The 13,775-nt window shown below is 46.6% G+C and overlaps 1 protein-coding gene across 1 annotated transcript in view; it reads left to right on the top strand.

The window, feature by feature from the left end:
- Window positions 1-13,775, top strand: part of ABTB2 (ankyrin repeat and BTB domain containing 2) — a 189,482-nt gene that overhangs the window by 147,981 nt on the left and 27,726 nt on the right. Inside the window, exon 4 of the mRNA XM_019552142.1 lies at window positions 10,568-10,720. Coding sequence (XP_019407687.1) covers window positions 10,568-10,720 — 153 coding nt within the window. The remainder of the gene's footprint in view (window positions 1-10,567; window positions 10,721-13,775) is intronic.

Raw genomic sequence — 13,775 nt, 5'->3', positions numbered from 1 at the left:
GCGAATCATAAAATCATGGGAAGTAAGCAGGAGATTCTGCTATGGGCCAGATGTCCCTAACCTCCTCTTATGAATGGTCCACTGTATCTTCCCCTTGAACCTCTGTTACTAAGCACTATCAAAGACACAACACTGACATAGATGATCATCTGGTTTGTCCCAGCATGGTAATTCCCTCTATTGTATAGATGGGCTAAAAACAGGACAGATGAGCAAGCCCTATACCCCTTTAAAGGGCCACCTCACTCTTTGGTGACCTTGTTCCCCATTAACTTGGCATGAAATGTGCCTTAACCATGAAGTGTGGGTCCAGATTTGAATTTTCCCAAAATATGGAATGGGTTTGGGTCAAGTCATATGGCCTGCATCCATTTCAAACACAAATCCAGGACATTTTAAGTCTATATCCCATCTATAACTGAATGGGTATATTTTCTTTCTCTCTTGGAAGGTAATGGGGGAAGGCAACTGTCCTTTCTTCTCTTTTCCCTGTCTTGCTGTCTGTTCAGTGCCAACGGAAACAGTGTCACTGTCCAGTACTTTGCCAAACACCACAAACTAAAGATCTGAGATTCTTGTCCACTTGCAGTTCACATATAGTTCCCATAAATCACAGGTGGAAGAGTTAATGAGGCTTACGCTGACAGAGTGTGGATAATGGCATTTGCATGTGTTTTGTGATGTACAAGTCTGCATAGATTTAAAACAGCTACATAAGAGTGAAAAGCTTTATTAAACTTTCCCATCTCTGCCCAGGGAGAATAACAGGACATACTAGATCCATGGTGGGCTTTTACCATTATGTCTTCGGATTCGCTTTGCCTGGGCTGTTGAGGGGCTCTGCTGAAGTGGCCTTCTATCAGAGGAAGTTCACCTCCTAGTTTCTCTCTAGGCACTAGCCTCTTCCTCCTGCCCTTGCTGCTGGCCATGTAGTCTTTGTCTCACCATAGCACAACAGGAAACCAGGGGCCAGCAGAGGGAGAGAAGAGAGGAGGCAGCAGGCGAAATGCTGCTCCTCACACCGACTTTTAATGTCCGTGTTTAGGTGTGTGGGGAGAGGATGAAGGTCGGAGGAAGATAGAGTAGAAATCCTTGGGAAATTCTAGAGGCTTCATCAGATGTTACAGGTTCTTCAGACCTCTCCTGATTAGTCTCTAAGAGTTGGATAACACTAATCAAATGGAAGGAAATACTGAGAGTTTTCCCAGCTTCTTACATGTCTCCTTCTCTGCATAAAACTAACCAATCTCTGCCAGAAGTGACATACCCCTAAGCCTTCAAAACACTTCTGAAGAGCTAGCTGTTTGACTAATTCCTTTGTAATGAACCAGTTTGCTTTGGATGCCAGGTAGTTTCAGAGCAGGTCCCTAAGGCAGGCACCCCATGCCCCACACATGCACCCTAACTGAATCCTTGGCCATTATAATCAAAAGTATATTTTTCCAGGAACAGATCATAAGCATTTTCAGCAAGTGAACTGAATGTAAGATCCTCTGCCAAGTGCTGCTGCTTCCCTCGCTGGTTATGTTTAAGAGAGAGACCTTTTGTTTTCAAAGGAGAAAAAAAAACAGATTCCCTTCTCTGTGAATACATATCTCCTACTCTGCCCCTATCCCATGGGGACATAGAGTTTATCCCAGGATAAAGAAACGGAGAAAATACCCTAGAACCTCTTGTTATAATATTGGGAGCATATCACTGTATCTAATTGTAAGATGCAAATGTGTGTCATGCTCATTTGCTTATTATTGCCCTATGCTTCCCGGGGTTACTCTGATTTTGAAGACAGCCCGATAAGAAGAAGCTGAATGAAGCAACGGTAGCATTCTTCTGCCTGGAAAGTAATGAGTATGTGTTCTTGGACAGGGCTGAGCCATCGTAATCCAGGGACAAAGAGTCGGAGCCTTTCCCAGGGTTGGATCACTTCATGTGCAGATTTTATGAGCTGCCAGATTTTTCTAAATGTCAAAAACTCCTGCAGAATATGCATAGTGCACATACAGGACTTTGTTTCTTCAGTTTGAGACATCTTTTGGTTAATTTTCCATGAAGATATTTTTCCCTTCTTTGAAATGATCAGTGTTTGCCTGAAGGCAAACAGCAGCTAAGGTGAAAAGCCAGGTAGAGCAATAATTCTGTTTATTTAGGGGGGAAAGTGCTCGATACAACCCACGCCAATGCTGGCATTTCCTCCCACTGCATTGTCTCTTGTCTTGAAGAGCTCAGATCAGGTAACAGCAGCTTGGATCTTTCCCTAGATATTTTCAGTGAGTAAAGTAACATAAACCGCTCCTGTGAGCATGCCCAAGAGGATTGTATGAACTATGAAGAAAGGAAATAGTTGTGTAAAATCTTAAGAATAAGGAAATCCTTTCTCAGGGTAGAAATCCCATGGACAAGAAAGGGTTTTACAACTAACCTATCCCAGAGGGGATAGTGATCCACCTAACTAGATTGGGAAGATAGAGGGTAGGTGGTTAGGGCCAGGGCTAAAAGAACACCACTGGCATACAGTTACTGTGGTGAAACAATTAGTACACCATTTTGAGCAGGAGGACTGTTTCAGTAGAGAGGCTGTTGTGTTTTGGGCAGTTTTATCCTCAGTTTCAAAATCCCGATTTCATCAGGAGATATGGATATTCAGAGCCTTTGATAATCAGGTGGTTATCTCCAAATTCCTCTTACTCCTGACTCTATTGGTCCAGGGTGCAAGTTGTATGCAGTGGCTGAACACAGTGTTATTACTACAGAGTACCAAGGGACTTCAGGGCTCTATGAGCTTGGTCCATAGAGCAACACTGGCTGTGCCTTTGATCGAATAAAACAACTAGGTAAGTGCGAGAAGAGAAGAGCAGCTAAAATTCTGGTAGCAGCAAGAAGAGATCAAACTTTACAACGGCTCATTTCCAGTGTGAGAACTTTGCCGTGCTTTGTTGGACACTGGGTGACCTGCTTTTCACCAAGCTGGGAGATTTTAAAGCCTTTGAAAATTCAGCTCAGATCAGGGAACCTTTTATTTTTGCATCAAACCCTTCACATTCAGGGCCTGCTAGCATACACAGGCCATCTGTAATCTTGGCATGTACATTTGTAGCATGGAAATTTCTGCTTGGTGTGTTATTTCTGGTGTTGAGTCAACGGTATTTTGCTGTTGTCTGAGCATTGCCTTGGAAAGTAGAGAGGCTATGTGATGCACTTACTGGGGCCTATTGCATAGATTGGGGTCACCTCCTGGCAGGCTCACCGAGGCTGAACTGGAGGGCTTAGAGATGGTGTCATGAAGTTCTCCATCCAGCAGCAGCATCGATCAGCCTTTCACATGGCCTTGCCCATTGCTAGGAGACTACTTTCTGACTTTCCTTTGCACACAGAGATGTTGGTGGATAATGATGCAAGGGATAGGAGAATATATATTTTTTAAATGTGGGGTTTTTTTTAAAAGAGATTGAAGTCCTCTGCAATAGAGCATTTAACTAAGCCCCAAACTAACAGCCACTTCCAGGGAAGAGAGTCAGTAGATACAACACCCCTCGACCAGCCCTGGCAGTGGAAGTATTCTGTTTTTACTGACCTTCGCATCACCCAAGAAAAGAATTCCACATGTCCTGAGATTGGGCACTAGCTAAGTGGGCTCTGAAAATCTATCCAGATGTCAGGACACCTTCCTAGTGGTGAGATCCTATTGTGCTGGCAGATAATTTTTCTGAAGGGAATCTCTGGAAGCCTAAAATTCAGTTCATTAAGATGATGGCAGGTTGGACAAAGTGCTTGAGAATGTACTGTTGGGAACATCCTTGCTCTGATTAAGCTGAGGAGACTGAATAGGTGCTTGAATGGGTCCAGGAGTGTGTGGACACTTATCTGGGTGAGCCCAAGGGAATAAGAAGTAGAGAGGGTCAGTCGTACACTTTGTGTATACTGACATCAGGGTGCCCCTGTGGAGGACTGCACTTTACTATTGGCAAAATGAAAACAGATGACACATTTTGTAGAGCAGAGTTATTCCCACTTGGACTAGATATTCAAAGCCTTAGAGAGGGAGTTCCACTTGCAAATCCCATTATTTATAATGATTTCTAACAGGATTTGTGCTTCTTTCTTGTTTCCATCCTCCCCAGGCCTCTGTGCACCTCTTTGAAAATGCCTTTCATGGTCTCAGCTTTCAGTAGTATACCCAAATCATTTTATATCCCTCTATCATGTGCGGCTATATGATCTGAGTCTCATAAAGGAGGGGTTCCCTCTCGGCCCTGCAGTTCAAATGTTCGAATGGGAAAGAGCTCTTTGATAGCATGAATGAACTGAATTGGATTTAAAAATGGTGGTTTTAATTACAGTTGGCATTTCTGAGCCTAGTGCAGGGATGGCAAGCATCTTTGGGGCAAAACAAACAAATCAGCATTTGTCATGCTGGCTATGTGAGAGCATGATGATATATCAGAGCCCAAAAACCAGGTAGCTCTTTGTGCTAAGGTAGGGCTGTATATCCCCAGGGCTGTTTTGCATCTTACTGTACCTGTTACAATTAAAGGGTCTCTTATGCTGCCTGCAGGGGTACTTGCTATGGGATAGTTTAAGACGGCTGAGGTGATCAGCATTACTATTTATTATTTCATAGATTTCATAGACATTGGGGCTGGAAGGGACCTCATAAGATATCGGGTCCAGCCCACTGCCTAAGAGGCAGGAAGTCAGCTAGGGTCAGAAGACCCCAGCACGATAAACATCCAAATGTTTCTTGAAAGTGTCCAGAGTAGGTGCTTGTCCCACCTCTGGGGGGAGTCTGTTCCAGGCCTTGGGGGCTCGGACAGTAAAGAAGCTTTTCCTTATGTTCAGCCTAAAATGGTCTTGCACGAGTTTGTGACCGTTGGACCTTGTCATCCCCTGGGGTGCCCTGGTGAACAGGTGTTCCCCCAGATCCTGATGCCCACCCCTTAATGTACTTATAGGTTGCCACCAAGTCATCTCTGCGATTCTCCAGGTTGAAGAGTCCCATAGCTTGCAGCCTCTTGTCATAAGGCCTGTTCTCTTGCCCTCTGATCATGCAAGTGGCTCTCCTTTGGACTGTTTCAAGTTTCTCCACGTCCTTCCTAAATTGTGGAGTTCAGAATTGGATGCAGTACTTCAGCTGCAGCCTCACCAAGGCCGAGTACAGTGGGAAGATGACATCCTGGGTCTTGCTCGAGATGCATCAGTAGGTGCAAGCCAGAGTTTTGTTCGCTTTGCCAGCTGCGGTATTACATTGGTGGCTCATATTCATCTTGTGCTCAATCATGACCCCCAAGTGTCTTTGGGTCATGGTGCTAGCAAGTGTAGTACTGCCGAGCCTATAAGTGTGATGTGGGTTTTTATTCCTGAGGTGGAGTACCTTGCATTTCTCTGGATTGAATGCCATCAGGTTTCCATCCACCCACCTTGCAAGCCTATCAAGGTCATCCTGGATCACCAGCCTACCCTCAAGTGTGGAGACACTTTCCTAAAGTTTGGTGTCATCAGCAAACCGGTCCAGTTTTGGCCAGTCCAGTTTTGACACCATTGTCCAGATGGTTTATGAAGACATTAAAGAGTACAGGTCCAAGAACACAGCCTTGGGGGATACCACTAGTGACTGGGCGCCATGTTGATTCAGTTCCATCAACTACCACTTTCTGGGTCCAACCTCGGAGCCAGTTCCCCAGCCATCGGACTGTGGAGTGGTCGAGGCTGCAGTTGCCCAATTTTTCCATTAGGACATCATGGGACACCAGGTCAAAGGCTTTTTTAAAGTCCAAATATATGACATCAACCTCTTCCCTCTTGTCCAGGTGATACATTACCTGGTCACAGAAAGAAATGAGATTAGTCGAGCAAGACCTACCCGCAACAAACCCATGCTAGCTATCCCTCAGACTGTTGCCTTCTGTGAGCCTGTCAAGGATGGCTTCTTTGAGAATTTTTTCCAAAATCTTCCCAGGGATTGAGGTCAAATAGACTGGCCTGTAGTATCCCGGGTCTTCTTTCCTCCCTTTCTTGAAGATGGGTACCACGTTGGCCCTCTTCCTATCTTCAGGTACTTCATCCGAGCACGACCAGTTCTCAAATATCCTCGCCAGTGGCTGTGCTATGATGTCTGCCAGTTCCTTTAGCACTCTTGGGTGCAACTTATACAAACCAGCTGATTTATGGGGGTCAAGCCTCTCAAGATGCACCCTCACATGGTCAAGGGGCAGTAGGCAGGCCCTATACAGGGCCTGAACCTATTCAGTCTCCACAAGAGAAGGCTGACAGGGGATCTGGTGGTTGTTTACAAACTCACTGGGGGGGACCAGCGAGAATTGGAGAAGCTTTGTTCCCCCAGGCACCAATGGGAGTTAATAGGAATAATGGCCACAAATTGTTAGACAGAAGGTTCAGGCTGGACATCAGAAGACATTACTTTACAGTTAGGGTTGCCAGGCTCCGGAATGGGCTCCCAAGTGGGGTGGTACTGTCTCCGACCTTGGCGGTCTTCAAGAGGAGGCTGGACAGATATTTGGCTAGGGTGATATGATCCCGGCACATGTTGCTGCCTGGGGAGGGAGTCGGACCTGGTGATCTGTTTAAGTTCCTTCCTACCCTAAGTACTATGATACTATGATACAAGATCCATGCCAGTGGTAGGCATATATTATCATCATTCCACGTCACGTTCGGCAAGGTGGTCCCTTTTGGGCTCGTGAAAAACCAACTCAAAGTAATCATTAAGCAGATTAGCTTTTTCCTGGGTGTCAGTAGTCAGCTGCCCCAGCTGGTTTAGTTAGGGGTCCAATGTTGCCCTTGTTTTTGTTTCCCCACATAGCTGAAGAAGAACTTTTTATTGTCTTTGATTCATGTAGCCAGATGGAGTTCAGTTGCAGTTTTGGCTTTTTTAATTCACTCCCTGCGGATGCAAACCAGTGCAGTATACTCCTCCTTGGTGGTGTTTCCTGTCTTCCATCCATTATACGCCTCTCTTTTTAGACATAGGAGGTCCATGAGTTCCCTGTTGAGCCAGGGGGGTAGTTGAGCCCTTTTACCACCTTGCCTACAGGTGGGGACGGATGGACTCCCCTTGTGCTTCTAGGATCGCTTCCTTAAGGAGCAACCACTCATCATGAACACCCTCTTCCTGTGAAATTAGGGCCTCTCAGGGCCTCAAGAACAAGCCTTCTGAGCTTATGAAAGTCAGCTTTCCTAAAGTCAAGGACTACACTGCATTGCTGGCTGACTTACCAGCTTTGCAATAATGGATAGTGAAAGTGATCAACTCGTGGTCACTGTCACCCAGCTTCCCTTCAGTTCTTAGGTCACTGATTAGATCATCCCCTTTGGCCAGTACCAGGTCCAGCAGTGCCTTGCCTCTTGTCAACCCATAAACTTCTTGGGACAGGTAGAGCTTATCGATGCGTGTAAGGAAGCTTTGTGACCAAAAGGATTTGGCTGAACGCTCATCCCATGAGATGTCTGTAGTTGAAGTCTCTCATGACAACCATGCACTGAGAGCATGCAGTCTTGGCCAGTTCCCTGGTGAATTCTTGGTCAAGCTCTTGCTCCTGGTTTGGAGGTCTGTAGTAGACTCCCACCATTGTATCCTCTTCACTATGTTCCCCTCATATTCTAACCCAAAGGGTCTCCAGTTGTCCTCCTTGGGTGCCAGTCTGAGTTTGTAGGAACGTGTAGCATTCCTTCACGTAGAAAGCTACACCCCTGCTCCTGTTTTCAGCACGGTCTCTCCTGTACAGGTTATAGCCATTTATACAGGTATTCCAGTCATAGGAGAAGTCCCACCAGGTCTCCATGATCCCTACGAGATTGTAGTCATTTCTGTTTAGCAGAAGGACCAGCACATTCTGTATATTCCCCAAACTCCTAGCGTTAGTGTACAGGCACGTAAGTGTACAGGCCCTAGGCTTCCCTGTGCTCCTGGAAAAAATTTGTTCCTGGGCTGGGGCATCCTAACCTGCTGGTTTTGCAGTTGGTGCTTGGTGAGCTTGCTCCGATGGTTGTCTGCCCATCCCCCAGCGAGCTTAGTTTAAAGCCCAATCAAGCAAGTCAGCCATTCTGGCTGAGAAAATAATAATTTATAAATTATTGTGGTTACCTAGGCACTACAACTCATTAGCATCACTTTGAAAGACATGAACTGGTGCTACTGTGCAGTAGCACCAATTATCATGTGTTAAGTTAGTATCTTTTATTACTGGTACGAAACTTAATGCACAGTAATTATGGCTCATTAACGCATGCGTAGATGTGTTCACATTGTGCTCTCCTGAAATGACTTCAATTCTTCCCATTTTTCTTTTTCTCTTTTAAATCTAAAGTACTTGTGTTCTGTTTTCCTTTGAAAAAAGCTTACACAAAAGTGTTCAAATCAGCAGATCCAGTTGCTCTCCACTCCAGGGAGTTGAGGGAATTGGCAGGGGTTATGGTGGGGCCACTGGCATGGCTTTATGAGCACTCGTGGTGCTCTGGCCAGGTGCTGGATGCCTGGAAGAGGGCTAATGTGGTCCCCATCTTCAAAAAAGGGAGGAGGGAGGACCCAGGCAACTGTAGGCCCATTAGTCTTACTTCGGTCCCGGGGAAGCTCTTTAAGAAGATTATCAAGGAGCACACCAGTGAAGGGCCAGCAGCAGGGATGATGCTCAAGGGCAACCAGCACAGTTTTATTAGGGGTAGGTCCTGTCAGACCAACCTGGTGGCCTTCTATGATCAAGTCACAAAATCACTGGACGCAGGTGTTGCAGTGGATATAGTCCTTCTGGACTTCAGGAAGGCTTTTGACACTGTCTCCCACCCCATTCTCATTAAAAAGCTAGGTGACTGTGGCATTCATGCCTACACAGTCAGATGGATAGCAAATTGACTGAGGGGCAATTTCACCACCCAGAGAGTGGTGGTGGATGGGTCATATTCGACCCGGAGGGATGTGAGCAGTGGAGTCCCCCAGGGCTCGGTCCTTGGGCCTGCACCGTTCAATTTCTTTATTAGCAACTTGGACGAGTGGGTGAAAAGCACCCTGTTTAAATTCACAGATGACACCAAGATTTGGGGTGAGGTGGGCACGCTAAAAGGGAAGGAGAGATTACAGTGGGACCTGGACAGGTTACAGTGGTGGGCAAACAAGAATAGGATGGGATTCAAAACTGACAATTGCAGGGTGCTGCACCTAAGCAGTAGAAACTAGCAGCATACATATAGGCTGGGGAACTCCCTTCTCAAAAGCACGGTGGCAGAAAGAGATCTTGGAGTCATCATCGACTCCAAGATGAACATGGGCTGACAATGCTAGGACACAGTCAGTAGGGCTAATCGTACCTTGTTGTGCATCCACAGATAGATCTCAGGCAGGGCCAAGGAGGTGATCCTCCCCTTCGGTGCAACACTAGTCAGGCTGCAGCTGGAGTACTGCGTCCAGTTCTGGGTGCCGCACTTCAGGACGGATATGGCCAGCATCGAGAGGGTCCAGAGGAGGGCCACTCGCATGGTCCAGGGACAGTGCGGCAAGCCCTTCGAGAAGAAGCTACAGGACCTGACCCTGTTCAGCCTCCACAAGAGAAGGCTATGGGGGGACCTGGTGGCCATCTATAAATGTACTAGGGGGGACCAGTGGGGATTGGAAGAGACCTTGTTCCCCCGAGTGCCTCCCAGAGTAACAAGGAATAACGGCCATAAATTGCTAGAGAGTAGGTTTAGACTAGACATGAGGAGGCGCTACTTCACTGTCAGGACGGCTAGGATCCGGAATCAACTTCCAAGGGAAGTGGCGCTGGCTCCTACCTTGGGAGGGTCTTTAAGAGGAGGCTTGATGTTTACTTGGCTGAGGTCGTTTGAGCCCAGTTTTCTCTCCTGCCCATGGCAAGGGGTTGGACTAGAAGATCTACAAGGTCCCTTCCGACCCTCCTTAATAGCTCTAGCATTACTACAGACATCTAGAGAGACAACTGTGTCAAAATGTAAGCATGGGCTTCAAGTGTGCAAGACTGAGTGAGAAGAATCACCGATACTGAAAGTACAATGCAGATGTCAAGGGAAGAACTGCATAAGCTTGGCTAATTGGCATTTTAAATGATCATAGGTATTTTCAATGTCATTTTAATAAATCCAGGTGCTAGCAACACCAGAGGCAAGTACTATATAAAACGCATACAAGGTGCTGGAAGTAGAACCCTTCAGCTCCAAGAACCCAAGCCACTACAACTTCCCCTATAGCTAATAGCAGCAGCAGAGGGGATAAGGTAGCCACTTATCCTCTCTGTGAGCCAGGCTCTAGAAGGCAACATCCTTTACACAATCACTCGCAACATATTTCCATTTGAATAAAATAGTAGTTCAGGTTAGCAGGGTTGAGCTGTCAAAGCTAACATCCCACCTGCAGTTCCTTCTGCCTGTCGAACTATTGGTCAGTCTGGCTCAGCTAATCAGACAGAGTATGCCTCTGAAGGAGGAGTGTTCTCCTGGACTGTTTCCCAGCCTTTGTGTCCAGGAAACTATGAAGTATATTTTTCCCCTGCAGTACAAGATTACAAGCTGGTGTTAACTGTAATGGGTTTCTTCACTCTTTGCACAGGCCCTTCATGCTTCTGCCCCCGCTGATGGAGTGGATGCGTGTGGCCATCACCTATGCTGAGCACCGGCGCAGTCTAACTGTGGACAGTGATGACATCAGGCAGACAGCCAGGCTGCTCTTACCGGGATTGGACTGCGAGCCACGGCAGCTAAAGTACGTGGGCACATTATTAGTCAGTTTTAACACTAGGGACACTTTGGCTTTCTGTAACACCTTGCATCCTAGGAGGACTTCAAAGTGCTTTATAAATATCATTGAGACCTTTGAGCTAAAGAAGGTTTAGCTTGATTTTTACAGATGAGGCACAAAGAGACTGTGACTTTCCTTAGGTTACCCATGAAATCTATAGCAGACAGGCTTGGAATACAAGCATCCTGTCTCATGGGCACAAGCACGCATCATTCTTCATTTCTTAAGCTATCCTAGTGATGAGCCTTATAAATACCTTCTAAAGATACAGAGCCATCCCCTTGCAGGGACTGCCTGGAGATGTAACGAGGTTTGCTAGCACTCCCTCCTGCTTCACTCCTTGTTCCTGTTCTGCTAGGTTCACTGATTCTGATACTGTGCAGCTGTTTTTTGGATACCACAAGCCCTAGCTAGAAATCTTCATATAAGCACAAGCTGACTAGTTCCTCCTCAGATTGACCCATTTAATTACCTCTGAGTTTGCAATGGGCACATTAGTAGCCATAGATAATACGTAATATTTTAACGTAGTCTGTAAGGAGTTGTTTCTTGTAGGGATTTTGTGTGTGGAGAAGGGAAGTATTGCAGTTCAGGGTGGGGGGTGCAGTGCTTTAAGTGACAACTAGGTTCTTTCCTGGACTCTTTCCACAGGTTTTCCCTGGGGTCTTGGAGAAGTCATGACTCAGTTTCCCCATTTTTAAATTAGAAGTTAATATTTAGCAACCTTAAAATATAATGCAAACCTGGACTAAATAATATCTGGAAAAGGCTTTTTTTTTATTCCCAGATGGACTGCACTGCAGAAGGGCAAATTATTGTCATTTTCTCTGGCAAGTTTCATGGATTTCCTTTCAATCTTTCTTCTGGATTGAGCGTAATGTTGAAAGCTCTGTCCAAGACCTCCCACTTCAAAGCCACTCTGTACACTCTTAATCTCCACTCTGTTTTTTGTGATTTGGGGATTAGTATGTGGGACACAGATGGTTCCTTAATTTCTAGATTATATTTAACAAAAAGAGGAAAGCCTGTTTTCAGGTTCTATAAAGAATTCAGTTGAAATAAATTAAAGGGAGATTCCTGGATAAAAAACTTTGTGGAGATGGAGTTAAGACTGCAACTTTACACTAATAATTTAAGGTTAAAAGCCTTAACATTGTAATTATCAAACAAACTCATCATTAGAAACCCAGGCAATTCAAAGAAGATTAAATATGAATTGAAAGAAGAGGACCCAGGGTTTCCGCCGCAGCAGGAATGTAATCCCTTTAGATTGTTTGTTAAGAAGGATGCTTCAGAACTGAAGACATGAGAAGGCACCTGATGGAATTCCCTATCCAGACTGTTCTTACTACTGGGGAAAAGAAAAATCTGCAAGAAAAACCTGGCACTCTTCCTTTTCACACCCACTTATACTCCCCTGCCCTTTACCAAACCTGTCCTATGCAAGGATTACATCTTTGCTTTCCTCTTCTCATGTCCTCATGACAAGATATTTTGCAGAATTTGCAGGTTTAGTAGAATCTGACAGGACCATGCCATGAGTGCTTCTGCTATGACACGGATGGGCAAAATACAGCTCATGGGCTGGATCCAGCCCACCAAGGGATTTTATTCAGCTCGCTGGTGCAGGTGCAGGGGACAGCCTGAGCTCTGGCACATGCAACCGGTCCTGCTGCCCCCGGGCGCACAGCAGGACTGGGGCAATGCAGCAGCCAGACTCAGCTTCTTGGCAGCCCCAACAGTGGCAGCTCCTTCCAGTTGCTGGAGCTGCGAGACCTGTCCCCGCAGCCCAGGCACCCTGGCCTGCCCACCCCACAACCCCTGCTGGGGAGACCAGATGGAGTAGGCAGGCAGGGTCTCTATGGAGACTGGCCAGGACCCCTGCAGGCAAGGCATGCTTAGCTGGGTGGATGGGATGGGACTGCAGGCAGGAAGCAGGGTAGGCAGGTGGGACTGTCAGGGGCTGGGATTGTGGGGTGGGGTTAAAGCCACAATCTGCTCCCCACACGTCCCTGTGACAAGTGCCAGTTCCACAGGTAGGGACTTGCGGGAAATGGATTGCAGCTGTACCCCAGACCCTGGCCATGCACTGCCACTGTCCCATGATCCCAGCCCCAATCCCCTGCCCCTGGATGCTGCTCCCAGCCCACCCGCAGTACCATCCCATCCACCCAGCTGAGCACACCCTGCTCACAGGGGTCTTAGGCCTCTCTCCGTGGAGACCCTGCCCACTCACCTGCACGCTCCATCCAGCACCCCCAGCGGTGGGTGCAGGGTGGACAGGCCAGGGCCGGATGGGATCAATTGTCTGTCCCCCAACCCAGCCCACCAAAATATCTTAAATGGCCCTCCACCCCAAATAACTGCCCATCTCTGTGCTATAGCCTTGAACTTGTAAACTCTGGGCTGTTAAGCCTGCACCTTAGCGGCCATGCCAGCCCAGCCCACAAGGGCTTAGGTGATGCACTATAAATCATTCTATATAACCAAGGCACCCTATGCTTTAAAGTAAAGCGCATGGTGTTTGCAATACAAGACAGAACTCATGAAACAGATGCGAGCTTCAGAAACTGTCCCAATCCCCTGTTGTAAAGCTTTATTCGCAGAGACCTAAAGATTTACCAGGATGGGGTTTTCTCAAGCCGGACATATTCTCTGCTGCAGGAAAGATTTAACAAAACAAAACAAAAGAATTACAAAGAAATGTGCCTTTTACGCTGCTCCTTTCTCATTAAAAGCCGGCAATTGGACCTATTGGTTACAGCAGGGACATCCAATCCCAACTTTGGCTCAGGAGCAACATGTGCAGTCAGTGTGAACTAAAGAACTGCAACATATATGGCCCTGCATGAACTGTGGCAAACACTCCAGTTCAAAAAAAACCTTTGCTACATTAGTTAACATTGAGAGAGAGACCACAACCATTGGATCTTAGAAAAGTTTATTAAGGAGGCCATCCTTGAGGGACTGGCCCAGGCTAACATTCTAAGGGACAGCCAGCACGGGTTTGTTGTGGGTA

The sequence above is a fragment of the Crocodylus porosus genome, unplaced genomic scaffold (genome assembly GCF_001723895.1).
Source record: "Crocodylus porosus isolate Cpor-Errol unplaced genomic scaffold, CroPor_comp1, whole genome shotgun sequence".
In the NCBI taxonomy this organism is placed as follows: domain Eukaryota; kingdom Metazoa; phylum Chordata; order Crocodylia; family Crocodylidae; genus Crocodylus; species Crocodylus porosus.
The sequence above is the reverse complement of the archived record's forward strand: the minus strand, read 5'-3'. Positions and strand labels throughout refer to the sequence as shown.